This window comes from Bubalus bubalis, chromosome X, assembly GCF_019923935.1.
Source record: "Bubalus bubalis isolate 160015118507 breed Murrah chromosome X, NDDB_SH_1, whole genome shotgun sequence".
In the NCBI taxonomy this organism is placed as follows: domain Eukaryota; kingdom Metazoa; phylum Chordata; class Mammalia; order Artiodactyla; family Bovidae; genus Bubalus; species Bubalus bubalis.
Genome location: NC_059181.1, coordinates 697,103 through 723,235, shown reverse-complemented (window position 1 = coordinate 723,235; position 26,133 = coordinate 697,103). Strand labels below are relative to the sequence as shown.

The 26,133-nt window shown below is 55.2% G+C and overlaps 1 protein-coding gene across 1 annotated transcript; it reads right to left on the bottom strand.

The window, feature by feature from the left end:
- IL3RA (interleukin 3 receptor subunit alpha) lies at window positions 1-20,526 on the bottom strand. The gene is made up of 12 exons (XM_025276753.3): window positions 20,387-20,526; window positions 16,183-16,281; window positions 10,489-10,616; window positions 9,838-9,952; window positions 9,000-9,129; window positions 8,451-8,629; window positions 7,518-7,636; window positions 4,565-4,591; window positions 3,858-3,978; window positions 2,211-2,310; window positions 622-703; window positions 1-356 (listed from the first exon to the last, which is right to left on the bottom strand). The coding sequence occupies exons 2-12, from the start codon at window positions 16,244-16,246 to the stop codon at window positions 282-284; spliced, it is 1,140 nt and encodes a 379-aa protein (XP_025132538.3). The 5' UTR covers window positions 16,247-16,281; window positions 20,387-20,526; the 3' UTR covers window positions 1-281.
- Between the last annotated feature and the right edge of the window lie 5,607 nt (window positions 20,527-26,133).

Genomic DNA, 26,133 nt, shown 5'->3' with positions numbered 1-26,133 from the left:
TACACAAAATGGGAAATGCAACCATTTACAGGCCAGCCAACACAGTGGGCATTTGGGGGTGTCCAGGAGGCTGTGTGGCATTGCGGGGTAACCCCCACCTCCAGGGTGCCCGTGGGAGGTCAAAAAGCCCTTTATTTGAGAAATAAGCACAAAGGTAAACCCCCAGTCAGGTGCGCCAGGCCTTCCCATCCTCAAGTGTGCCGCAAACGTCTGCGTCCAACCGGGCCCGGCTGTGCGGCCTCCTCCCGGGAGGAAAAACGAAGCCTCTGGTTGCATCAGATTCACGTTTCCCCCAACACCTGCACCTGGACCACCGGACACTCCTCCTGGCTCTGCTGCTCGGGGTCCCAGGCCATCTGCAGGGCGCAGGGGGTCGGGGTGAGTGGGGGAGCAGGCTGCGGGGCGGCAAGGGCATCCCGGAAAGCCTCGGATAGCGCAGGGGCCCCGACAGGGCACCCCCGCCTCGGGAACGGGCTCCCAGACCCGCGCCTCTGGGGCGAGCTCCCCTGCCCATCACGTTGCTCGGCCACTGCCGCGGCCAGCGGGAAGTGCGCCCCCCTCCGCCCCCGATCCCCCGGCGGGGCGCGCGGCCCAGACCCCCAGCTCCTGCGCAGCGCGTACCATCCTCTCGTTCTGAAAGCTGTCGCCGACGGGGTCTTTCACGTGAGGGACATGCGGGAACAGCTTCTGCATCAACGGCCACCTCGGAGGAGAAGAGCAACGCGGCGGGTGTGAAACCCGCGCGGCACGGCGGTGCCGCGGCGCCCCCCAGAGGGCCCCAGCGAGGCCTGCAAGCACTCGGACTCCGCCTCCGTTGGGAGGGGCTCTTCGTTCCCAAGCCCCCGCCCCACACCATCCGGAGACAGAAATCCGAGCCTCAGCAGAGCGGCGGCGGCTCAGTCAGCTCCCCCTAGGCACCTCCCCCGAGATCCTGCAAGGATGGAGGCCGCCCCATCCCATCACCATGGCGGCCGCCCCATCCCATCACCATGGCAACCTCCCCGCGCCCAGTGGTGTCTACGCCGAGCGGGTGGACCCCCTCCTTTGGGGCTGCGGCCTATCCACTCCCAATCCTAGCCCCTGGCTGGGCGGTGTGTGTGTGTGTGTGTGTGTCTGTCTGTCTGTCTGTCTATATATGGGGCCATGTGTGTCTGTGTGTTTCTGGGTATGTCTGTGTGTGTGTGTGCGCGCCTGTGTGTCTACGTTTGTGCGTGTCTCTGTGTGTCTGTATGTGTGTGTCCATGTGTGTCTCTGTTTCTGTGTATCTGTGTGTGTCTGTGTATGTATGGGGTCGTGTGTGTCTCTGTGTCTGCGTGTCTGTGTATCTGTGCGTGTCCGTCTGTGTCCATGTGTGTGTCTCTGTGTATATGTATGGGGTCGTGTGTGTGTGTGTCTGTGTGTTTCTGGGTATGTCTGTGTGTCTATGTGTGTCTATGTGTGCCTGTCCGTGTGTGTCTGTGTCTCTGTGTGTGTGTCTCTGTGTGCGTGTCTCTGTCTCTGTCCGTGTGTGTGTGCGCGCGTGTGAACCAGAAGCCTCACGAGGCAGGGGCCGCAGCGAGCCCAGGGGTGTGCGGAGGGCGGCGCACGGATGCGGCGTTTGGAAGGCTCCGCGGGGCACGGTCAGGGCTGAAAGGGCAGCACTCCACCACGTCCGCCTGCTGCCTGTCTGCTGGGCTCGGGAGGCCTCCCTGAGGCCAGTGCGGAGGTTGCTGGTGGCGGCGGGGTGGGGCCCAGAGCGTCGCGGCGAGGTGTGAGGAGCACAGTGCAGGGGGCGTGTGGGGCCCAGCCGCAGAGCCTGGCCGCAGACAGCGCGCCCCACGCGCACTGGGGGCCCGGGGAGGCAGGACACCCCCGCGCTCCCCGGATGCTGCACTGTGGACTTTGGGCGCCTTGGCTTCTGCAGGAGGCAGAGAACAGACGGGGGAAACCGGGGCCCTGTCGATAAAAGACCGCTGGGGAGACTGGAAGCGGCGGCCGGAGACCACGGGGGCGCGCGTCCCGCGGCCAAGACGCAGGGCGCACGTGTCCGGGCGGGAGCGCGCGCCGCCGGGCCTGCGGGTCGCACTCGACAAAGTGTCAGCCGCTCAGGGGGGCTCCTCTGTCCCTGGGGATTCTCCAGACAGCGGATACTGGAGTGGGTTGCCCGTGCCCCCGCTCCAGAAAAAAACCTCCAGAGCGCAAACCCGGGAGGGCGGGCGCGCGGGGCTCACCTGCGACACAGGAACACGAGCCCCACCAGGAGCAGCGCCCCGAGCGGGGCCAGGAGGCACACCAGCCAGAACGGGAAGGACGCGTCCTTGCGGCCACAGTCTACGGAAGAAGGGGCGGGCCGGAAACGTCGGGCGGGGCCCGGGACGCGGCATCCCTGCGGGGCGGGGCACTCAGGGGCGCGCCCGGGAGCGCGATGCACCCCGCGGACATCAGCCACCTGCGCCCGCTGCCCGGGCCACGCGGGAATCCTTCCTGAGTCGCCAGAATACCAGTACCCACCCGCTGCCCCCGCCACTGACCACCAGATGGAGCCTGGCGCACAGAATGTGCCTGCCATGCGGGAGACCCGGGTTGGGTCCCTGGGTCGGGAAGATTCCCCTGGAGAAAGCAATGGCAACCCACTCCAGTGTTCTGGCCTGGAGAATCCCATGGACACAGGAGCCTGGCGGGCTACGGCCCATGGGGTCACAGAGAGTCCAATACGACTGAGTGACTATCGCTTTCACAGCACACGCCATGGGATCCCGTGGGCTGGTCTGTTTCCCAGGTGAACCATCACCACCTCCTTCGCTTGCAGCGACCTGGGTGCGCCCCTGCGTCAGCCTTCGAATTTAATATGTGGTCATCACGGAGTTTTCACGTCCCTTTGGATTTTTTTTTTCAATGCATTAAAAAGTTTATCTTCTGAGAGTTTTGGCAATGGCCGTCTCCAGTGCACCTTGCCTATCTCCATGGAACAACTTGGGCGCAAAGTCTACCAAGGATGGGAGGGAGGCGGCCACCAGCCCAGGGATGGATGCCCGGAGGCCCCAGAAGCTGGAAGAGGTGGGAAGGAGCCTCCCCTGGAGCCTCTGGACGGAGCTCAGCCCTGGGACCCCCTGACCTCAGACGTCGGGTCTCCAGGGCCCGGGGAGGGTGGGTGTCTGTTGCTTAAGCCCTCGTCTGTGGTCATTTGTTACAGCCGCCCCACTCCCCCTCCCGCCAGGACACTCATGCCATGGCCTCAGCCTGGAGCCCCAGGTTTCCTGCCGGGTCACATCAGGAATGCTGTGAGGCCTGGGGCCAGAGAGGAGGTGGGGCTTTGGAGCAGAGCTCACAGACACCCAGCAGCTCTTACCTAGGGAGGGCCTTCTAACTGGGGAGGAAAACCCATCCCCAGGGCGACTTCAGGTGGGAGACAAAGACCCCGATACCAGCCCATCCCCATGGGGACTTAGGGTGGGAGACAAAGACCCTGATGCCAGCCAATCCCCACGGGGACTTAGGGTGGGGGCACAGACCCCAATACCAGCCCATCCCCAGGGGGACTTTGGGTGGGAGACAAAGGCCCCGATACCAGCCCACACCTCCCATATGATGGGCTGGGCTGGGGTGCAGGGCTGAGTGGGATTGGGGACAAGGGGGTGCTTCCCCAGGACCATCTGCTGTCTCCCGCCCTCCACGATTCAGCCTTGGTCCCCCGAGCCCTCTCTGGGGCACCGGGTCGAGGCAGGTGGATGGTCCCCTCTACCTGGAGCAGGCACATGAAGGGGCAGCGATGGTCAGCGTGTCTGGCAGGCTGCTGCCCACCAGGGATCCATGCCTCTGTGACCCCCGCCCCCAACACACACCCACCCCTGGAGAGTCCCGAGGGGCGTCCCCCTCACCGAGGTGCTGCGGGGCGCTCCACTGGCCTGCCGGTCTGCTCCCGAAGAACAGGGAGTCCATGGCCTTGATCTTCACTGTGTAGGGTCCCGGATTCCTCAGCCCCAAAACCTTGAGCTCTGTCTGCAGTTAAAAATCAAGCAGACGGAAGGGAGAGACCCCTGCAGGTCTGGGGCTGCAGAACGGGGGCTTGGGAAGGGGTGCAGCGGGGCCTCTCCAGATTCACGTGTGGAGGGTCCTAACGCTCAGAGTCTCAGAAGACGCCTTTATTATGGAACAGGGTCTCTGCAGAGGTGATGGGGTGAAGGGTCTGAGATGAGGTCCTCCTGGATGGGGGTGGCCCTAGACTCCACGACAGGGTCCTCCCAAGACACACAAGAAGGGAGACATGGACACAGAGAAGAAGCCACGTGGAGACGGAGGCAGAGACGGGAGGGAGGCACGCAGACAGACAAGGCAGATGGGCTCTGCACCACACTCATGACTGCCGGTGGGAGCAGCCGCCTCTGCGGGTTAGATTCGGTCAGCTGGGCGTGATGATGCTATCACCAAGTCCCGAGGGATGTAGCCGCGAAGGAGGGGTATGTAGGTGATAACGCCCGGTCCGTGCACCGGGGAGCTTCGTCTCAGAGGGCCTGGACACTGATGGAAATAAGGAGCCTGTGCTTGGGACGGCAGATTGCGGGGGCCGCAAGGGATGGATACCCACCTCCTGTTTGTAGGCGAGGTCCATGCCCTGTAAGAGAACAGGAGGGCGTAGGAATCTGATCCAGACCCAAGAAAGGCTCTCATTGGTCCGAGCAGTTTCACAGTCACAGAAAAGTCGGCACTAATCACTCACTGAACAGAAATCACAGATGTCATACGTATGAGACCCTCCAGGCAACAAGACTGGAGTGCATTGCCAGGGGATCTTCCCGACCCAAGGATCGAACCTGGGTCTCCTGTTCTGGCAGGCGGATTCTTTACCGTCTGAGCCACCAGGGAAGCCCACGAAAATAATAAATAGAGGTAATTGCATATAATGTGTCAATGGATGAAAAAGTACCTGGGGGAAGGACAAATTAGGAGTTTGGGATTTATATACACACACTGTGGCCGTGTGTGTGCACTTGGTCACGTCTGACTCTGTGACCCCATGGACTGTAGCCCACCAGGCTCCTCTGTCTGTGGGATTCTCCAGGCAAGGATACTGGAGTGGGTTGCCATTTCCTCCTCCAGGGGATCTTCCCGACCCAGGGATTGAACCCAGGTCTCCTGCGTTGCAGGCTGATTCGGTACCATCTGAGACAAACTCCTCCCCTACACAGGCGTTAATGTACGATATTTGCTTTTCTCTTTCTGACTTACTTTGCTCTGTATAAGCGGCTCTAGGTTTGCGCGCCTCATTAGAACTGACTCAAATGCATTCCTATTCATGACTGAGTAACAGTCCATCGTCTACATGTGGACCACATCTTCTTTATCCATTCCTCTGTCAATGGACATCTAGGTGGCTTCCATGTCCAGGCTATTGTAAAATAGGACCCTCCGGTTCTTGGTGGATAGGATTCCACTCTGTGGCCATATTTCAGTCATCCCGTCCTGCCGGGGGCCGGCATATTGCATATTCAGTGCATATTGCATATTGAGTGCAGCACTTTCCACAGCATCATCTTTCAGGATCTGGAATAGCTCAACTGGAATTCTATCACTGCTGGGAGCCAGCGTGAGGCACTCCGCCCGTGGCAAAGGTCATGAGGAAGGAGGCTCGGCATACGCAAAGGCGGGATCGAGCCTCAGGAGTCCCCCTGGAAATTCTCGAGCACCTACCCCCAAAACCAGAGTCTGCCTACTTTCTGCTTTGTGCTTTCACCTACACCTCCGACTTTACGGGGGGCTGTCCCCCACTATCTCTCTGTTAAAAAAGAGTTAGCTTACAGCTCCAGTTAATAATTCCTGGGTGTGACAGTGTTTCAACCTACAAACTCCTTTGGAAATCCTCTAGCCTGCCTGAATAGGTTTTTCCGGCTACATGTGATTGTTCAGAGCCTCCCAACTGTGAGAGGCGGGAGATGTTCTAAACTGTCTAAATACAGATTCCTTTGAGCAGTTAAAAGATTGATTAGAAATTGTATTGGTGAAGGGATTTTCACTTGTTGGGCCAATGTTTGCTGCTAAGTCTCCATATCCCTTACCTGCTGTGTCCCTGGCAGTGTATTGATTAATATAATTGGTGTAAATCATAGCTTTAATGTTTGTAACCTGGGACCCTTGAGTTAATTCTTTTTCTTGTTATAGCCCACCACACCTTTGCTCTGTAGGAATGCAACTTTATCTAATGCTTTTGGAGGGTGGCGCTTGACTAATCACCTTTAGAGAAAATTAAGTTTTCTGAAGAAAGGGTCTTAAAATGTTAACAGGCCTGCGGGCCAGGAGATGATGCAAATCACCTAAACTTTTGCATATGATAAGTTTGCAGGAAGAAAGCCTGGCTTACTGCATGACTCCACCCCTTCCCCCATTATCCTCTATGCACACCTTAAGGTATAAAAGCTACTTTGGAAAATAAAGTGCGGGCCTTGTTCACCGAAACTTGGTCTCCCCATGTCAATCTTTCTCTCAACTTCTGGCTGAATTATTCAGCCTCTTATCTCCACTGAATTTCCTCACTGAGCTATCCTTATTCTATTACTCTTTATATCCTTAATTAAAGTTTAATTAAGCAGTTGTTTCCTGATCCTCACCGACGCCGTCCCCGCTTCGAATTCCCTGGATCCACCGGGGCTGGACCCCGGCACCGTCCCTCAAGTGGTGTCGAACTTGGGGACCATTATACACATAGGGTCTATGAACGCCTGGGTGCCATCTTTGGTGGGGAGGAAGGATTTCGTTCCTCCCACGGAAATTGCAAGCTCTGCGACATACGACCAGCTGGTGCTCGTGGTAAAGAAGCTGCCTGACAGTGCAGGGGACGTAAGACACTCGGGTTCGATCCGGGGTCAGAAAGATCCCCTACAGGAGGACGAGCAAACCCACTCCAGTGTTCTTGCCTGGAACATCCCATGGACAGAGGAGCCTGGCAGGCTGTAGTCCGTGGGGGGGCAAAGTGTCGGATACGCTGCCGGGAGTTAGCCCAGACGCGTGCACGTGACATGCGTTCAGAGGGTTTCTCCAGTGTCTGTTTCAGCCTTGTCTATCACATCGTTTGTCTCCTGAACGACAGCTGAGCATGTGTCCTCCACCGCAAACACGACAGAAAAGTTCCCTGCACGTTCTGACTTCTTTTCCAAGGTCAGCGTTCTCTTTCAAACACCCAAACGCTTTTTTTGTTGTTGCTGTCTCAATTTTGTGTGTGTGTGTGTGTGCCATCCTTAAAGCCCTTATTGAATCTGTTTCAATATTGCTTCTCTCTTACGTTCTGGTTTTTTTTTTTTTTTTGGCCTCGGGGCACGTGGGATCTTAGGTCCCCAACCAGGCATTGAACTCACACCCTCTGCACTGGAAGATGTCTTAACTGACAGACAGCGGGGGAGTCCCAAACAACCAATCACTTCGGTTTTCACTGCAGCTCGGTTATCTTACGGTTCCTCTTTTCTTCAGATGCTTTGACTACCCCCAAAACTCCAGAGTCCTGGGCATCAGACCACAAGAGACGCCCACCTGGGAGGTGGCATGCTTACCTTCTGTATCTCAAGTTCATACTTGATGTCTTCAGTAAAGAGACTCCTTACTTCCCATTCCATGAACGAGTAGCTTTCATTACACCACTTTTTTGTGATGTTCGGGGCAGCTAATATTTCTAGGAGAGGGGGAAAAAAAAAAAAAAACCACAACACTTCAATGAGTAAAGCACAGGAAAAGTAAAAAAACAAAAATTGTTTCCCAAAGATACTTTTAAAACAGGCCTCCTAGGACTTCCTTCCCTGTGGACCCATCGAATGCATACGAATCCATCTGCCAGTGCAGAAGACAGGAGTTCAATCCCTGGTCCAGGAAGATCCCACATGCCCTGGAGCAGCTACGCCCATGGGCTACAATTGTTGAGACTGTGCTCTGGAGCCAGGGAGCCAGAACCAGCCAGCCCATGAGCGGCAAGGACTGAAATCCGAGTGCCCTAGAGCGTGTGGAAATCAACCCTGAATATTCATTGGTAGGGCTGATGCTGAAGCTGAAACTCCAATCCTTGGGCCACCTGATGCAAAGAACTGACTCACTTGAAAAGACCCTGATGCTGGGCAAGATTGAAGGCGGGAGGAGAAAGGGACAACAGAGGATGAGATGGTTGGATGGCATCATGGACTCAATGGACATGAGTTTGGGTAAACTTCGAGAGCTGGTGATGGACAGGGAGGGCCGGCGTGCTGCAGCCCATGGGGTCGCAAAGAGCCGGACACGGCTGAGCGAGTAACACACAGCCCCCAGCTTGAGGCATTTAGTTACAAGGATCTTGGAACCAAAGACTCTTGGTGTTACCCTTAGGTTACCCTTTGGTTCCAAGGGTGGGGTACCCCGCCCCACTCTCCGCCACAAGATGCCAGCATCGCAAAGCCAAGGAACTTCGCGGGGGAGTTGGGGGGGGGGGGCACGTGAAGGAGGTTTTCACGTTTTCTCACCAATTTCTTCCAATCTATGGATCATTTGGCGGCAGGGGATTTTGGAAACACCGCTGGTACCATTCACCAGGAAACGGAACTCAGTTTGGTGTTGAGGTTGAAGGGAGAGGCTGTCAAAATGGCACTGGACGTTGACGCCCTGCTGGTTCTGCATGTACTTGGGACATGGCCACGTCTGCCTGGCCGGGCAGCAGGCGCGTGGGGCCGGGTCAGGGGGCGAACCTGAAGCCCCGCCCCCAAAGCCCCATCATGAAGCCCCGCCCCTGAAACCCTGTCCCAAAGCCCCGCCCCGCCCTGAAGCCCCGCCCCAAACCCTTGCCCCTGAAGGCCCGCCCCCAAAGCCCCATCATGAAGCCCCGCCCCTGAAACCCTGTCCCAAAGCCCCGCCCCGCCCTGAAGCCCCGCCCCAAACCCTTGCCCCTGAAGGCCCGCCCCCTAAAGCCCGGCCCCGAAGGCCCGCCCCCAAAGCCCCGTCCTGAAGCCCGCCCCTGGGTTTTTGGCGGGGTGGGCTTGGGGACGGAGCCCGGCGGAGTGTGAGGTCACACCTACTGGGGGTCCTTCAGATAGAAATGGTATTGCACGTTCGCCGGGGCCTCCTCGCCCACCGCCCAGCTGCAGCTGAGCTGATCCACGTCGTGCACCCGGCAGGTCAGGTTGTCCGCGGCCGCCAGGGGGTTGCCTTGGGGTTCGCAAAGAAGAGGGAGGGGTGGGGAAAGTGAGCTCCTCGATACAGGGTCCGGCTCTGTAGACCACCTACCCTCTCTTCCGGGAAAAACCGTCATGCAAAAGGATATGAGAAAGAATACACGTATATACCACGGAGTCACTGTGCTTTCAGCGCACATTAACTTGGACGGCAAGGAGAGATAACCAGTCAATCCTCAAGGACTCAGTGGACACGAATTTGAACATCAGTTCAGTGCAGTTCAGTCACTCAGTCGTGTCTGACTCTGCGACCCCATGGACTGCAGCACGCCAGGCCTCGCTGTCCATCACCAGCTCCCTGTCCATCACAGACTCATGTCCATCGAGTCGGTGATGCCATCCAACCATCTCATCCTCTGTCGTTCCCTACTCCTCCCGCCTTCAGTCTTTCCCAGCATCAGGGTCTTTTCAAATGAGTCAGTTCTTTGCATCCCGTGGTCAAAGTATTGGAGCTTCAGCTTCAACATCAGTCCTTCCAATAAACACTGGGGACTGATTTCCTTTAGGATGGACTGGTTGGATCTCCTTGCTGTCCAAGGGACTCTCAAGAAATGGCCTTTTCCCCACAAAGCTACGTCACTGCAGACCCATCCATCCAAGTTAAAAGTCATTATCTCGGTATTCAGAACGCTAACGGGTGATCAAAAGCAAACGGAACCCCAAGAGAGCATCTACCCCTCACCTTGCTTTGGATACTGAATCCAAGTAGAGAACGGTGGGCCTTTTATCACCTGCACAGTGTAGTTTTTCACTTCGCATGACAAGTCGCCAAGACTGCAATAGGGCTTCTCTATTACCTGAGAGAGATGAAGCAATTTATTCACAAGAAAATCAAGTCACCTGGAGATCCAACCAGTCCATCCTAAAGGAAATCAACCCCGAACTTTCACTGGAAGGACTGAGGCTGAAGATGAAACTCCAATACTTTGGCCACCTGATGTGAAGAACCGACTCATTGGCAAAGACCCTGATGCTGGGAAAGGTTGAGGGCAGGAGGAGAAGGGGACGACAGAGGATGAGATGGTTGGATGGCATCACAAACTCGATGGACATGAGTTTGAGCAAGCCCCAGGAGTTGGTGATGGGCAGGGAAGCCTGGTGTGATGCAGTCCATGGGGTTGCAAAGACTCAGACACGACTGAGCGACTGAACAACAACACCACTTTCAACTGGGCTTCTCTGTCCAGCTGCAATATCTCAGCTCCTTTTCACACCAATCCTGTCCAGTAGGTAGCACTGTGGATGTCTTGAGCCGTGGTGCCCATAAATGACCCCTGGGCCCAAGTGTGGAACCCATGTCTCTGTGATGCTAAGTACAGGGAAGACGGCTTACCTTTCTTAAAATTTTCGAATTGACGTAACACTCAATTTCAGAAACATTTCCGTGCTGGTCCCAGACCAATCTTTTTCTTTCTGGATCTATCCTTAAGTTCTTAATCGGTGGGTCTGGATCAGAGATGGCTACAGAGTGGGAGAGACACACAAGGCATAAACTGTGTGTGGGGAGTCAGCCTTTGGGAAGCTGAGTTCTAGGTGGAGACGTGATTGCCAGGAGCAACCACGAATTTGTACAAATTCAAAGTCAGGAATTTGTAGCATCTTAGTGATCCCAGCTTCTCACCAATGATGTGGGGGGAAACATCTGGAAAGCAGGTCACCTCTCCCATCCTTGTTGTTAGGAAATGTACCTTTCTCAGCCACACATGTGGAAGAAAGCTGTGTTCATATGGCTGATCCACTTTGCTCTACAGCTGAAAGCAACACCGCACGTGTGCATGCTAAGTCGCTTCAGTCGTGTCCGGCTCTTAGCGACCCCGTGGACCGCAGCCTGCCAGGCTCCTCTGTCCATGGGATTCTCCAGGCCAGAGAACTAGAGTGGGCTGCCATACCCTCCTCCAGGGCATCTTCCCAACCCAGGGATGGGACCCACGTCTCTTACATCTCCAGCTTTGGCAGGAGGATTCTTTACTGCTGTGCCACCTGGGAAGCCCGACCGTCTTTGAAGAAGGCAAGCAAAGCAGACCTTCACCAACCCACCCTTTACAGGATGGGTTTACAGGATGGCACTGGATAAAATGTTACTAGACGCACAAGAGAAGCGGGAATGTGTTGTCTCTGAACAGAAGTATCAGGGCTTAGAAATTGTCCTTTTGGGACCTCCCTGGTGGTCCAGTGGTTAAGACTCCACCTTCCAGTACAGCGGACGTGAGTTCTATCCCTGGTCACGGAACTAAGATCTCACATGCTTCGGGGCAACTGAGCCCGCACAGCACAACTATAGAGAAACCCGAGTGCCACAGCTAAGACCCAAATAAATATTAAAGAAAAAAGTCACGCCATAAATGGCAGACGATGAAAGTAATAGAGAAGTCTGTTAAAACAGCCGTTCAGGTCAGTCAGTTCAGTTCAGTCACTCAGTCGTGTCCGAATCTTTGTGACCCCATGGACTGTAGCCCACCAGGCCCCCCTCTCTGTCCATGGGCTACTCCAGGCAAGGATACTGGAGCAGGTTGCCGTTCCCTTTTCCAGGAAATCTTACTGACCCAGGGATTGAACCCAGGTCTTCTGTATTGCAGGCAGATTCTTTACTGTCTGAGCCACCAAGGAAGCCCAAAATAAATAATAATAATATAAGTAAACTAGAGACCCTCTAGTCAAAGCTATGGTTTTTCCAGTAGTCATGTATGAATGTGAGAGTTGGGCTTTGAAGAAAGCTGAGCGCTGAAGAATTGATGCTTTTGAACTGTAGTGTTGGAGAAGACTCTTGAGAGTCCCTTGGACTGCAAGGAGATCCAACAAGTCCATCCTAAAGGAGATCAGTGCCAAATATTCATTGGAAGGACTAAAGCTGAAGCTCAGGCTCCAATCCTTTGGCCACTTGATGCGAAGAGCTGACTCACTGGAAAAGACCCTGATGCTGGGAAAGATTGAAGGCAGGAGGAGAAGGGGACGACAGAGGACGAGATGGTTGGATGGCATCACCAACTTAATGATCATGAGATTGAGCAAGCTCCGGGAGTTGGTGATGGACAGGGAAGCCTGGCATACTGCAGTCCATGGGGTTGCAAAGAGTCAGACACGACTGAGCAACTGAACTGAACTTAAACTAGAGACCAATATCACATAGATACAAAATTCCTTTACACAATGCGAGTACATAAAATAGGGCAACATATAAAGCTGGTAATACCTCTTGACCCAAGACACTTACTCTAAGAAGGCAAGGTTATTTTAACCATCACTATGATTCACCCTTTTAAACAGAAAACTGATTATCTCCTCAACAGAAGCAGGAAATATTTTTCCACTTGTTTCAATTATTTTTTTCTCTTCTGGCCATACCACATGGCATGCGGGATGTTCGGACCCAGAGCAGGGATCAAACCCGTGTCTCCTACACTGAAAACACGGAGTCTTAACCAGTGGACCCCCAGGGAAGTCCCAGCATTTGTTTTTCTTTTCTGAATATTTTGACAGCATTTTAACACCCCTGGAGATTAAAAGCTCTCAACAAACTAGAAATAGAAGAACACGCCCTTCCCCTGATAAAGCTATGAAAAATCCATGCGCTAATTAAGACTCAGTGGTCAAAGACTAACCACTTCTCCATACGCCTTGGTGCTTCCTTCTCTTCCACTGTCTCCTGTACCCACAAGCCCCTCTGATGCAGTTCCACCAAGGTTGTATTTTTAGGAGGGCTTGAAGGGTGGGTCATGTTACAATGTTGTAGCTTGCAGCCCGCTTCCTTCGCTGTGTCTCCTAGAGAGGAGGTCACTTCCTGCCTGTGGTCAGTGACCCCTCCTTACAAACGGGCCTGATGTGATCCCAGAGTTGGCAGCAGCCTCGGCCCCAGGACAGTGGGGGCAGACAAGAGGCAGGACGTGGGGGGCGGGGCAGCGTCCTGAGATGTGAAGGAAGCCCCCTCCCCTTCTAGAGCTCCCTCATCTCCCAGCGCCTCTGGTCACCAGCTGCGGTCATGGGACTGATATCGACACAGAGAGGCGGACAGAAGCAACCTGTGGTCCTTGCAGTTGCGGCCCCTGAAAACCGCCCTGGGAGGCCTGTACGCACTGCTCCGAGGAGATGATGGAGCCAGCTGGGGTGGAATGAACGCTGGTCTCTCTCCACCCTCCCCGACAAACCATCAGAGGACCGGAGAATCGGACCTTCTCTGGAAACAAGGTTCTCTGCAGACGTGATGGAGTGAAGGGTCTGAAATAAGGTCCTCCTGGATGGGGGTGGCCCTAAACCCAAGGACAGGGTCCTTGTAAGAGACAGAAAAGGAGAGACATGGACACAGAGGAGAAGCCACATGGAGGCAGAGACGGGAGGGAGGTGGCCACCAGCTCAGGGATGGATGCCTGGAGCCCCCAGAAGCTGGAAGAGGCGGGAAGGACCCTCCCCTGGAGCCTCTGCAGGGAGCTCAGCCCTGGGACACCTTGACCTCAGATGTCTGGTCTCCAGGGCTATGATAAATAAATCTGTCACTTAATCCCTGAGACTATGCTATTTTATTAACTCAATGCAAAGCTGCGTAAGCCAGTAGGCCCCAGGGAGACATATGCCCCGAACACACATATACACATATATACACACACATACACACATACACATGTACACACAAAGGCACACGGACACACACATATACATATGCACACACACATACAATACACAGATGCACACGGATACACCTATACACATACATGCATGCACGCACACACACACACGAACACCTTAACACATGCACACACAGCCATATACACAATACCCATAGAGACACACACACACACAACACACACATACGTGTATGGGGGTGAGTGTATATGTACATACACACACACACACATAGATACACACACAGAGACTCACATAAACACATGCACTCACCCATCATACATACATGCATGTCCACACATGTATGCACACAATATACAAATGTGTGTATGGGGGTAGGTGTATATGCATATACACACAAGCAGACACACATATATACACATGCAGACACACATATACACATACACACATCCATATACACAGGCACATACACATGCACATGTACACATGGGCACACACGAACATATGCACACACAGTGCACACATGCACGCAGACACACACACACATCCATACATGCATGTACCCATAGAGACACGTACACTCAAAACATGCACATACATGTATGGGGGGTGAGTGTATATGTATATATACACACATACATGCATGTCCACACATGTATGCACACAATATACACATGTGTGTATGGGGGGTGCACATGCATATACACACATATACACACATCCGTGTACACAGGCACGTACACATACACACATGTATACACATGCACGCATGGGGTGGGTGTATATGTATATACACACATATACTCAGATACAGACACACGTATACACACATACACACATATGCGTGCAAACACACAGAGACACATACACACACACATGCACAGCCGCACGCACACCTCCGTTCCACCACCATTTGCGGAAGGAACAAACCTCTCTCAGTTACGCAACGTTGTGGCTCTCACTGCAGGCAGGTCACCCTGTCTGACGCAATCACAGAGCGTCTGTGGTGAGCAGCTGGCCCGGCTCCACGCCCTTCTGTCGCCCAAAGCCTGGTCTCCATCTGCATGCAGGGGGAGTCGGACAGGAACCCGAGGAGTACATCGCCCCCTTGGCCCCTGTGTGGGGTCCGCTGGTCAGCCAGAGAAGTCCGCACAGGAGGGGCTTCCAGTGCAGACCCTCACCAGGGCACACGCCTGCCTGGTGGGCACCGTGTGTCCTTGAATCCCACCAGCATCCCCGGTTTGCAGCTGGAGCCGGATGCACTTACTGCTGGGTGCCGAAGCAAAGTACGATCTCTGTATCTGGGGCAGCTGAGGGTGGGGGCGTCCCCCGGGGGAACCTCTCCTGCAGCATCTGGCTAGCCCCACTAATCCCCACTCTGAATGTTCTCTTCAGCCACAACCGCCACCCAAAATCAGCCAGACTGTCAGAGACGGGCACGCAGCGTGACAATCTCCGTCACCCATTCTCACGTCTTAATCGACTATTACCCCCGAGGAGTCTTACGATGGTTTCGTAAATTGCTCACTATCCACCATCATCAGTGACGATCCTGGGAACCGACCCTGGTCTGCCCCCCACCTCCCTTAAATCTCCAGGAGGAACGTCAGAAGAACAGGATGGGGTTACCCCCAAAGCATCTTTTTTTTTTTTATCATTTTCTTTTTTCATGTGGACCAGTTTTTAAGTCTTTATTGAATTTGTTACAATATTGCGTCCATTTTACTTTTTGGATTTTTGGTCACAAAGGCCAAAAATCTTACCTCCCCAACCAGGGATCGAACCCACATCCTCTGCATCAGAAGACAAAGCCTTAACCACTGGATGGCCAGGGAAGTCCCAAACTCTGTCCTTTAACCCACGCCCTAGAGCCCGTGATCCACAAGAAGAGAAGCCATGGCAATGAGAAGCCTTCACACCGCAACTAGAGAGGAGGCCCCCTGCTCGCCGAAATTAGAGAAAAGCCTGCATGCTGAAACGAAGACCCCAGACAGCCAATATGTATACATAATATTATATTTAAAAAAGAGCGGTGTCAAGACTCTGTTTCCAAACAACTCCCGTTCTGGGGTTCTGTTGGTTACGACTTGAGCCCATGGACTTGCTGAGGACAGGGTTCAGCCCATCACCCTCATTTTCCCACGGACGTCTCCCGACCCAGGAAAAGGATGACAGGAAATCAAAGATAAGAGATGGATCCCGGCGCCCCAGCTCTGGCTGTAGCCTCGTGACCATATCAGTATGAACATCTTGGCTCTGAGGTCCGAGTCTTGCAAGATGCACCCGCCAAGGCGGCTGAGAAGAGGGCTACAACGGGAAGCGGCTGATTATCTCGTACGGAGGCCAAGTGGTGCGGCCGTGACCCCAGCGACGGCCGTTTAACTGAAAAGCAGCACAGCCCCAGGGACCCCGGCACACCGCACGGGGCCATTTTCCCTCCGGCTTTTCCTACCGTGGTCCGTGGTCATCGAGCAGCAGATGAGTGTCAGGAGCACGGCCAGCCATGGGAGGGCCATGGGCGAGGCAGTTCCCACAGGACGGCGGTTGTCAGCTGCAGGAGAAGATACAGTGACCAGTGGGGTGGCTGCGGGGATGGCTGGGGGAGGGGGCAGGAGGGGACTGAACCCCCCGGGGGTGTCCTGGTGGAAGGGCAGGGAGCCGCTTCGGGAGGGGAGCCTCCCGTGTGTGTGCATGTGTGCACATGCGTGTCCATGCATGTGTGTGCACTGAGTGTGCCTGGGTGTACGTGTGTACCTGTGTATACTGCATGCCTACGTGTGCATATGCATGCGTGTGCACTGAGTGTGCATATGTGTGCGTACGTGTGTACCTGTGTGTATCTGTGTATACCGCATGCCTACGTGTGCATGTGTATCCATATGTTTATGTGCTCACTGTGCCTATATGGGCGTGTGTATGTCTGTGTACATGTGTGTATATGCCTGCGTGCACACATGTGTGTATGTGTCTTGTATATGCATCTGTGAAAACTACATGTCTCTTTATATGTATATCCAGACATGTGACCACACATTACCTGTGTTTATGTGTGTGTGTGGCATGTATGTATATCTGTGTATATGTCTGCGCATGTGTATGGGTGTGTGTACCCATTACTTGTGTTTATGTGGCTGTGCATGCATATATGTGCATGGGTGTATCTCTGTGAATATGTCTGTGTGCACACGTGTATGCATGTATGTGTTTATGTGTGTGCACTGAGTGTGCATATATGTGCATGTGTGTATCTGTGTATATTTCTGTGTGCATGTGTGTATATGTGTGAGTGCACGTGTGTACATGTGTCGTATACATGCACCTGTGTGCACCGCATGTGTGTATGTGTATGCATGTGTTTATGTGTCTGTGCAGAGTGTGTATATATATGTCACATGTGTGTGTCTATACGCATGTGTATATGCATGCCTATGTGCATGTGTGTATGCATGCGTTTACGTGTTTGTGCACTGAGTGTGCGTATATGTGCCCGTGTGTATCTCTGTGTATATTTCTGTGTGCATGTGTGTGTGTGCATGAGTGCACATGTGTGCATGTCTTATCTATGCATCTGTGTGCACTGTACGTATGTGCCTGTGTACGCATGTGTACACATACTACTTGTGTTTGTACGTCTGGTGCCTGTGTGCACCTGTGTATGTGTCTTGTGTGTGCATCTGTGCAAACTACATGTCTCTGTATATGCACACATGTGAGCACATATCACCTGTGTTTATGTGCGTGCATGGCATGTGTGTATCTGTGTGCATCTGTGTGCACATTGTGTGTGCCTGTGTACATGCAGGTGTGCATGTGTGCACACACATGTCTCGTGGGCCTTGCATGCATCCACATGTATCTGTGTGAGCATCTGATTCATGTGTCTGTGTATCTGTGTGCACACATGTGCTTGCGTGTCTGTGTGCAAACATGTGTTTGCGTGTCTGTGTGCATGTCTACATACATGTCTGCATGTGTGCCCCTGTATGTCTGCATGCCTGCGTGTGTATCAGCCTGTCTCTACAGCGCTCCCACCCTGGGTTATAACTCGCCCTTGGCACCACCCCATACAGGAGCCCAGAAAGCACCTTCCAGGCAGCGCCGGGAAATGCTGGACTCACAAACAGTGGAAGGAAGTGCAGTTAAACGTATGAAATCACATTGACTCAGTTTCCTGCTCAGAACGAGTTACGGTAACGCAATCCGTGCTGTCTCACCACCCCCACCAGAATTCTGCCCCGGAGTCCCCAGGAAGCGCCCCTGCCTCAGCAGGCTGGCTCTCCTGAACCTTCCCCGGGGGCTCTGCATTCCGCACCTCCCAGGTCCCAGCCGCGGGGTCTCCTGGTGGAGCCCACCCACCCCTCCCCACCTGCTTAAGTCACTCACGGAACCGCCATCAGGGCCTGCAGGCCAGTGGGCGGCGGCCACACAGATGGAGCCTCGGAGGCTTCCCTGCCTGGGGCCGCCCCTCCCCAGGGCCTCAGAGCCTCAGATGCTCCCCTGCCTGGGGGCCGCCCCTCCCCAGGGCCTCAGGATTGCTCCCCCAATGTGCCCCCTCCCAGGGCACCTCACCTTGAGAATCTAGCCTGGGAACTGATGAGGAGGGGTGAGGACTCTCCCCCACATCCTTCAGGGCCTTCTCAGCTGCTCCATCACGACACCCAGCCCAGACTCCAGCCATCCAGGACCTTGCCTGCTCCCCCAGCCTGGTCCGAGGCTCCCACAAGACTCCCCAGGACTGATCTGTGCCCCACCCCCACAAAGTGCCAGCTTTCACACACATTCAATCCCAGAGGCTGACTCTTGTGGTTCTCGCTGAACTCGGGGTGAAGCCAGGAGAGACTCCTTCTCAGGACAGGTCAACAGAGAAGACCCAAGACTCGGTATCACGGGCAGGTATACAGGGACGGATGCTTGGCAATCCAGTTAAAGAACAAGGATCAGGGTGTGGAGAGTGAGGCATGAGGCACCAAGTTTGAGAGGAGGCTGCCTCCAAGCCCAGCGTCGCAATCCAGGACAGCTCAACGCCCTGCCCACGAGAGTTCTGGCTTCCCGGGTGGCTCAGTGATAGAGAGTCCGCCTGCCCGTGTAGGAGAGGCAGGTTCAATCCCTGGGTCAGGAAGATTCCCTGGAGGACGAAATGGCAACCCACTCCAGTCTTCTTGCCTGGGAGAATCCCCATGGACAGAGGAACCTGGTGGGGCTACCATCCATGGGACCGCAAAGAGTGGGACACGACTGAATGACAACAAGTGGTCCAGGTAGCAAGCTCACGGGGAGAAAAAAAATTCTGAACACTGAACAAGTATCAGATGAGGGGGCTTCCCTGGTGGCTCAGCTGGTAAAGAATCCGCCTGCAATGCGGGAGACCTGGGTTTGATCTCTGGGTTGGGAAGATGCCCTGGAGAAGGGAATGGCAACCCACTCCAGTATTCTGGCCTGGAGAATCCCATGGGCTGTATGGTCCACAAAGAGTTGGACATGACTGGGCAACTCTCACTCATCACGATCCGATGAGGAGGGCGTGGGGCTCGTCTTCATCCATGCAGACAGCCCTCGGGGATGTCCCTGGAAGGGCGGCGGTGGGCTCCTGGCTTCCGCTCAGGTAAGCCAAGCTCCCTGCTCCCCCCTCCCCACCCTGCCGCAGCATATACAGAGCTCCAGTCCCGTGACATTCGTATCCACCCACAGGCTTCCACCCTCACTTGGAGGCGCTCACATCTTTAAAGACCCAAATGGCATGAACGTGATCATCGTATGCTGGTGACCCCAAAGGACGAAGGGACAGGGCCTGTCTGGACAGACCTGGGCCCCCAGAGGCTGGGGGCTGGGGTCCGCAGAATTGGAAGGGCTCCGGAGACGGTGGAGCTCTCGACATTAGCAGCCCGCCTTGCTTGGGTTGGAGGTGGCAGGAATTTGAGCCAGAAAGCGTTGGTGGGCACTGTGATTACCCGGCGCCTCTCGTCCTGGGAAGGCCACTCTAACCAGCTCATTCATTCAACTGTAAGACCCAGCACGAAACACAGAACACCACACATCCAGGCTCGTACAAGGGTGAAACCAGCGTCCTGTCCTGCGCTCAGTCATGTCCGACTCTCTGCCACCCCCTGGACTGTAGCCCCGCCAGGCTCCTCCATCCATGGCATTTTCCAGGCCAGGATACTGGAGTGGGTTGCCAGTTCCTCCAGCAGGGGATGGTACCCACATCTTCTGCCTTGGCAGGTGGGTTCTTTACCACTGAGGCCACTTGTGACTCCGTACATATGAAACGGCTCTCTGAAATGTGTGTGTTAGTCGCTCAGTCGTGTCTGACTCCTTGCGACCTCGTAAACTGTAGCCCACCGGGCTCCTCCGTCCATGGGATTCTCCAGGCAAGGATACTGGAGTGGGTTGCCATGCCCTTCTCCAGGGGATCTTCCCTGACCCAGGGATCCAACCTGCATCACTTGCGTTGGTTAGTTAGACCCTCCATCATCGCTTCTCGGGCATAAAGCCTTTGGATCCAGCCTGCCATGGACCCCGGACGACATACCTCAGGGGCCACGAGATGTGTTCCGAATCCCGGTGTCCCCCAGGAGGTGCTGCTCAGGACTGAGTCCCCAGGGGCAGCTGTCTGCCTTTCCCACCTCCTGGGTGAGGGGTGTGTGTGGGGGTCTTACCTGGGATGCAGAGCAGAGTCTGACGTCAGCGGGAGACAGGCGGCCCCTCCTTCATGCCTGTCCTGCTGGCCTGGGGGTGGACCCTGGGCTTGATTTCCCGGCCGTGTGCTGCAGGCTGCTTCCTGAAGGAGAAACAAAACTTCTGTGGGTGTGTGTGTGTGTTTTCCACCGCATTCAATGTTTTTTATAGCCTCCTGGTGGGGCAGGGGCGGCTCCACCTCATCAGAAAAAAAAAATAAGAATCTTCAACCCCATGAGGGTGTGACCGAGTCTGGCATCTGGCCCCTCCTCCCCTGCCCTCGAGTCAGAATTAGAATCTGGGGGTCAGGACCCTGGCAACAGCCCTGGGTTTTTCCTGGAAGAAACACTTTCTCTTTCAAAGTATTTCTTTTCCTGTTCTCACTTCTCGTTTGCAGCTTCTGCTTTGTCAGGACCCCAGTGGCTGCCCACCCCTCCACCTCGGTCTTGGGCAATTTCCTGGAGCCGGCCAGAACGAATGTCTGGGGGGCCCTGGTCGCCTGGATGCCCGCCCCCCTTTGTCAAGGTCCCTGTGGGAGTGACCGCTCGTGCCCGCGGGGACAAGGAGGTGCCCTCGGGTGCCTCCACGCGCTGAGTGCCTGAGTCTCAGTCCACCACGTCTACCTTTCAGCCCGGAACGCCCGCCAGGATGCTCCCAGGTGCCATCTCTGACTTCCCCGTGCCCGGGGCCTCCACCATGCCCTCGCTCAACACGGGTCACCTGTCTGTGTGTCAGTCACAGCTTCTGGGTTCCAGCCCCACTCGCTTGTCCCTCCTCATGATGGACCCCGGACGACACATGTCAGCGGCCACGAGATGCGTGCCAAATCCCGGAGTCTCCCAGGAGGTGGTGTTCAGGACTGCATCTCCAGGGGCAGCCGTCTGCCTTCCCCGCCTCTTGGGTGGGGCTGTGTGTGGGGGTCTTACCCAAGTGCACAGCAGAGTCTGACGGGGCTCCACCCCATCAGACGGGGTCTGATGTCGTGGGCCGGGTCCTACCGTCTGCCTCCCTGTCTCCTTTCCTCCTACCTAGGCCTTGCACATCCACCTGGAATCTCAGAGCCTGACCTCTTGTGGAAGCAGGGCTCTCTCGCAGGGGTAAGGATGAGGGTAACATAGAGTCCAGGTTGGACAAGGTGGTCCCCACATCCCACGGGGCCGCCGTCCTGAGCAGACGGCTGCTCGTTCATGGGCCCGTAGATAGGATACGGTCGCTTGTGGATAGAGGCAGAGACAGGAGTGGGTGGCCACCCGCCCAGGGACGGATGCTTGGAGCTCCCAGGAGCTGGAAGACGCGGGGAGGACCCTCCCCTGGAGACTTCTTGGAGGGAGCTCAGTCCTGGGACCCCTTGAACCGTCCTGGGACCCCAGGACCTCAGACATGTGGTCCCCAGGACTGCAGGAGAGGACGGTTTCATGAGGATTGCAGCCGCCCAGCGTGGAGTCCTCTGTGATGGCCGCCCGCCTGCCACAGAGCAGGAGTCTTGGTTCCCGAGTACCCAAAAGCCACTGTCCCCCACCCCAAGGGAAAAGGTCGGATCCTTGGTCCCTTCGTCCCCCTCAGGGATGATGACCGTCTTGCTAAGCACCGGGGCGATTCCAGAATGCCCGATGGACAATGACCACCTGGGGTGCACGCCTCTTGTCTCAGGCCCCACTTGGTCTAGGATGGAAGTAGGATGCAGGGGAGCTGCGAGGGGTGTTCCAGGGAGACGGAGGAGGGGGACAGATGACCCAAGTGAGGGGATCGCAGTCAGTCCAGAGCGGACATGGCCCGCATGGCGCTGAGCCCCGAGTGGACCCCTTTCCGGGCAGCGTGTCCGCCCTGCACCCGGATTCGGGGCTGGGGCGGGGGCGGGGGGAGGAACCGGGCGGTTTCTGCAGAAGCAGGGGCAGCAGGGGCCCGCGGAGATAAGGAGGCCACGCTGACCTGTGCGCTGGCCCCGCGGTTATGACACACGCCAGCTGGCCCTCCCGCCGTCCTGGGCTCTGACGAGGAGGTGCGGCCGCCATGGAGCAGGGCTGAGCGCTGGACGTGCAGACGCGGACGTTCCCGAGTTCCAGCGTCAGCTCCACCGAGGGCTGCCCGGCTTCGACCTTCACCCTCTTTTCCTGCCCCTTCTTTCCTTTCCTTCTCTTTGCTTTCTTTTAATTTTGCTTTTCTTTCTTGCTTCTTTTCTGTCTTTCCATCTTTTCTTTTCTTATTTCTCTTTCTTTTTTCCACATTTGTTTCTTTCTTCCTTTCTGGCATTCCGTTCTTTCTCTACTGTCTTATCTATCTCTATTTCTTTTTACCCTCTCTTTTTTCTTTCCCCCTTTCTTTTCTTTCTTCCCTTCTTTCTGTCTCTCATTTCCTGTCTTTCCAACTTTCTTTTCTGTCTTATTTCTCTTTGTTTTTTCCCTTTGTTTCTTTCTTTTGCCTTTCCTTTCTTCATTTCCATCTTTCTTTTCTGTCTTATTTCTTTTAATCTGTTTTTCCCCCTTTCTTTTTCCCACATTCTTTTCTTTCTTCCTTTCTGTCTTTCCATCTTTCTTTTCTATTTCTCTTTATTTTCCACCATTTCTTTCTTTTTTCTTTTTCCCCTTTCTTTTTTCTTCCTTTCTGTCCTTCCATCTTTATACTCTGTCTTTTCTTTATTTTTTTCATTTGTTTTCTTTCTTTCCCTTTTTCTTTTCTCCTTCTTTTTTTAAATAAGACATGTTTCATTTGGACAATGTAAGGGGGGCACAGTCCCCGTGTTGGCATTGTTGTTCAGTCACTCAGTCGTGTCCGACTCTTTGTTTTCCCATGGACTGTAGCCCACCAGGCTCCTCTGTCCATGGGGATTCTCCAGGCAAGAATACTGGAGTGGGTTGCCATGCCCTCCTCCAGGGGATCTTCCCTACCCAGGGATCAACCCCGGGTCTCCCGCATGGCAGGCAGATTCTTTACCGTCTGAGCCACCAGGGAAGCCTGGACGTGCTGTGATGGGAGCTGTACACCCCGAGATCTGCTCACAGCCCCTCCAGCATCCCCACAAAGTGGGAGGTGCTGAGGTTCAGCATCTGGGTCTGAGGCACAGGGTCCTGTGGGCACGTGTGTGCTGAGCCCTGACCCTCCCCGGCATCACACTCCGGGGACCCTGGCTCCACCCCCACCTGCCTTCAACTGCCCCCACTAGCTCCTCCATCGCTGGTTTCCTTCCTCGTGCTCGAGTGCCGTCCCACCACCACTGATCAGCTTCAAAACAGCCGGCAGAGAACCAGGAGTGCCAGAGAAGGACGCGCTTGTTCACCGTGCGGCCGGGATCCGGCCCTCGAGGTGGGGCGGGATCCGCAGGGAACAGAAACGGGGAACCGCGAGTGGGACTGGGCGAGCCCGGGGCTCCGAGCAGCTGGGCCGGGAGGGAGGCCAGAATCGCGGCTTCTCAAGCCCCGGCGCTGGGCAGCTGTGCCCCTGCCTCCCCCTCACCCCCTGCCTCCGAGGGTGCAGCCAGCAGGGCGGAGCAGCCACGGTCCAGGAAGCAGGTGGGGGGGGGGGGGGCGGGGAACGCCTTGTCCGGCCCGAGAGCGGGCTCTCCCCCGACGCTCAGGAACGAACCGTCCGAGGAGACACACGTGCTGAGAAAGCAAGAGGTTTCACTGGTCCAGGGGCCGCTCCCCCGGGCGGGGAACACGGGGGTAAGGGAACCCAGGACGACTGCTCTGCGCCGTGGCTCACGCTCCCGGCTTTCACGCAGATGAGCTTTGTGGTTCGGCCGCTCGGGCGTGTCCGACTCTCTGCGGCCCCGTGGACCGCGCAGCACGCCGGGCCTCCCTGCCCATCACTGACTCCTGGAGCTTTCTCAGACTCGCGTCCGTCGCGTCGGGGAGGGCAGGCGCCGAGAGCGTGCGTTTGCAGGTTACCTCCGGCCAATCGCTCTGAATCGGGGTCCTTCCCATTGTGCAGCCCAGAAGGGTGCCCGCGAGAAAAGGCTGAAGGAGACCTTTCTTGAACTCTTCCAGTGGGTGGTGGCCCGTCAGTTCCGTGTCCCTTCTCAGGATCTCTTGTCGTACAAAAATAACGCATGCGCACGGTCACCAGGGTGCCCCGGTCAGGGCCGGAGGTTTCGCTCGAGTGTTTCCTCTAATGGGCGGATGCTGGGAAGCCCGTGACCCCACGGGTGACGGACATCATCCCAAGGCCACATGGCCACCGGGGGCTGGACGACAGCTCGCTCTCTCTGGGATCCCAGCCAGACGGGCGGTTCTGAGCCTCCATGCAGATGCTGGACCAGTGGGTCAGTTCCCAAGGCGGGAGGTGGAGAGGGGTCTCCCTCTGTATTCCCAGAAGCACAGCTCCTAAAACCCCCTCCCACTCAGCCTCAGGTGGGGACCACATGCCCAGAACGCAGACCAGAGGACACTCCCTGGCCTTGCCCTTGGGAGTCAGGCCAGCCTGCTGTCAACTGAAAAAAAAAAAATAATAATAATACAGCCGCGACCTGCAAGTAGCCAGTACTTTCTATTCGGGCAGGTTTAGGACTCGGAGCTCCGGGAGACAGCATCTTAGTCTTAGCTCTGAGGCCTCGCTCTTAGAAAACTTAGCTCTGAGAAAACTGCTCCGAGGAGGCGGGAGGGGAGCCAAGCGATACCCAAGTTTGGGGGGCAGGCAGTATAGACCGGAAAGAGGAGATGTCTTTGAGGAACTGATGCTTCTGTGTTCGGGAAGGTGCAGGCCGCTGGGCTCACGGAGGTCATTCCTTTCACATGCATCTCAGCTGTCTGGGGCCAAGGCTGTTCCCTTGTTTGCCTTCAGGAGTGACAGATGTCTGATTCTTGCATTCTCTGCCCCACGGCCCCCAGGGCCATCACCACGCGGAGCGGCGGACCAAAGTTTCAGGAGCCCGCCTTCACATCTGGAGTCCAGAACTCGCTGCTGGCCGAGACGTTTCTTGTTTACTGAGACAGCAGGAGATACTCTCATTTTGTATCTCCCCAACCGTCGCCCGTGGGGTTCCCCCGAGACGAGGGGCTTCCCTGATTATCCAGCAAATAACACTTCCCGCCACAGTGGCCAAGCCATCTTCCTTGTGTGTGTGTGTGTGGGGGGGGTGGCGGAGGGCGCTCCTTGCTCTAAGATCCCCCAGATTTTCCCTCTGTGACCTCCGGGAACTTGCATACCTATCCCCCACCCCCCACCCCCTGAGTGGGTCCAAGCCTGGCTTCTGGGCACGAGGCACTTATGATTCCCCAGCTCCCTGTCTGAGGAGGTAGATTTTTGCTGCATTTTTTCCCCCAACCCTACTGTGAAATTATTTTCATTTACCAATAGAAAACATCTTGGAAGACCAAAAAAAAAAAGACAAACAGAAAACACATCAACCAGTTTTTGCTCCCTGAGCTTCTCAAATCCTCACTTGTTCACCAGTCTGCAAGATGAAAGATAACTCTTCTTTTCTTTTCTTTTTTTTTTTTAAGATAACTTTTCTAAAAAGGTACTCGGCCAGCAACAATGATGGTATTCATAGGGATATGGATCAGTTTCACAGAAAAAAAAGCCAATGAATCCCATTACAGCAAACCCTATTGCTGCTGCATTGGAAGGACTGATGCTGAAGCTGAAGCTCCAATCCTTTGGCCGCCTGATGCAAAGAACTGACTCTTTGGAAAAGACCCTGATGCTGGGAAAGATTGAAGGCAGGAGGAGAAGGGGACGACAGAGGATGAGATGGTTGGATGGCATCACCGACTCGACGGACATGAGTTTG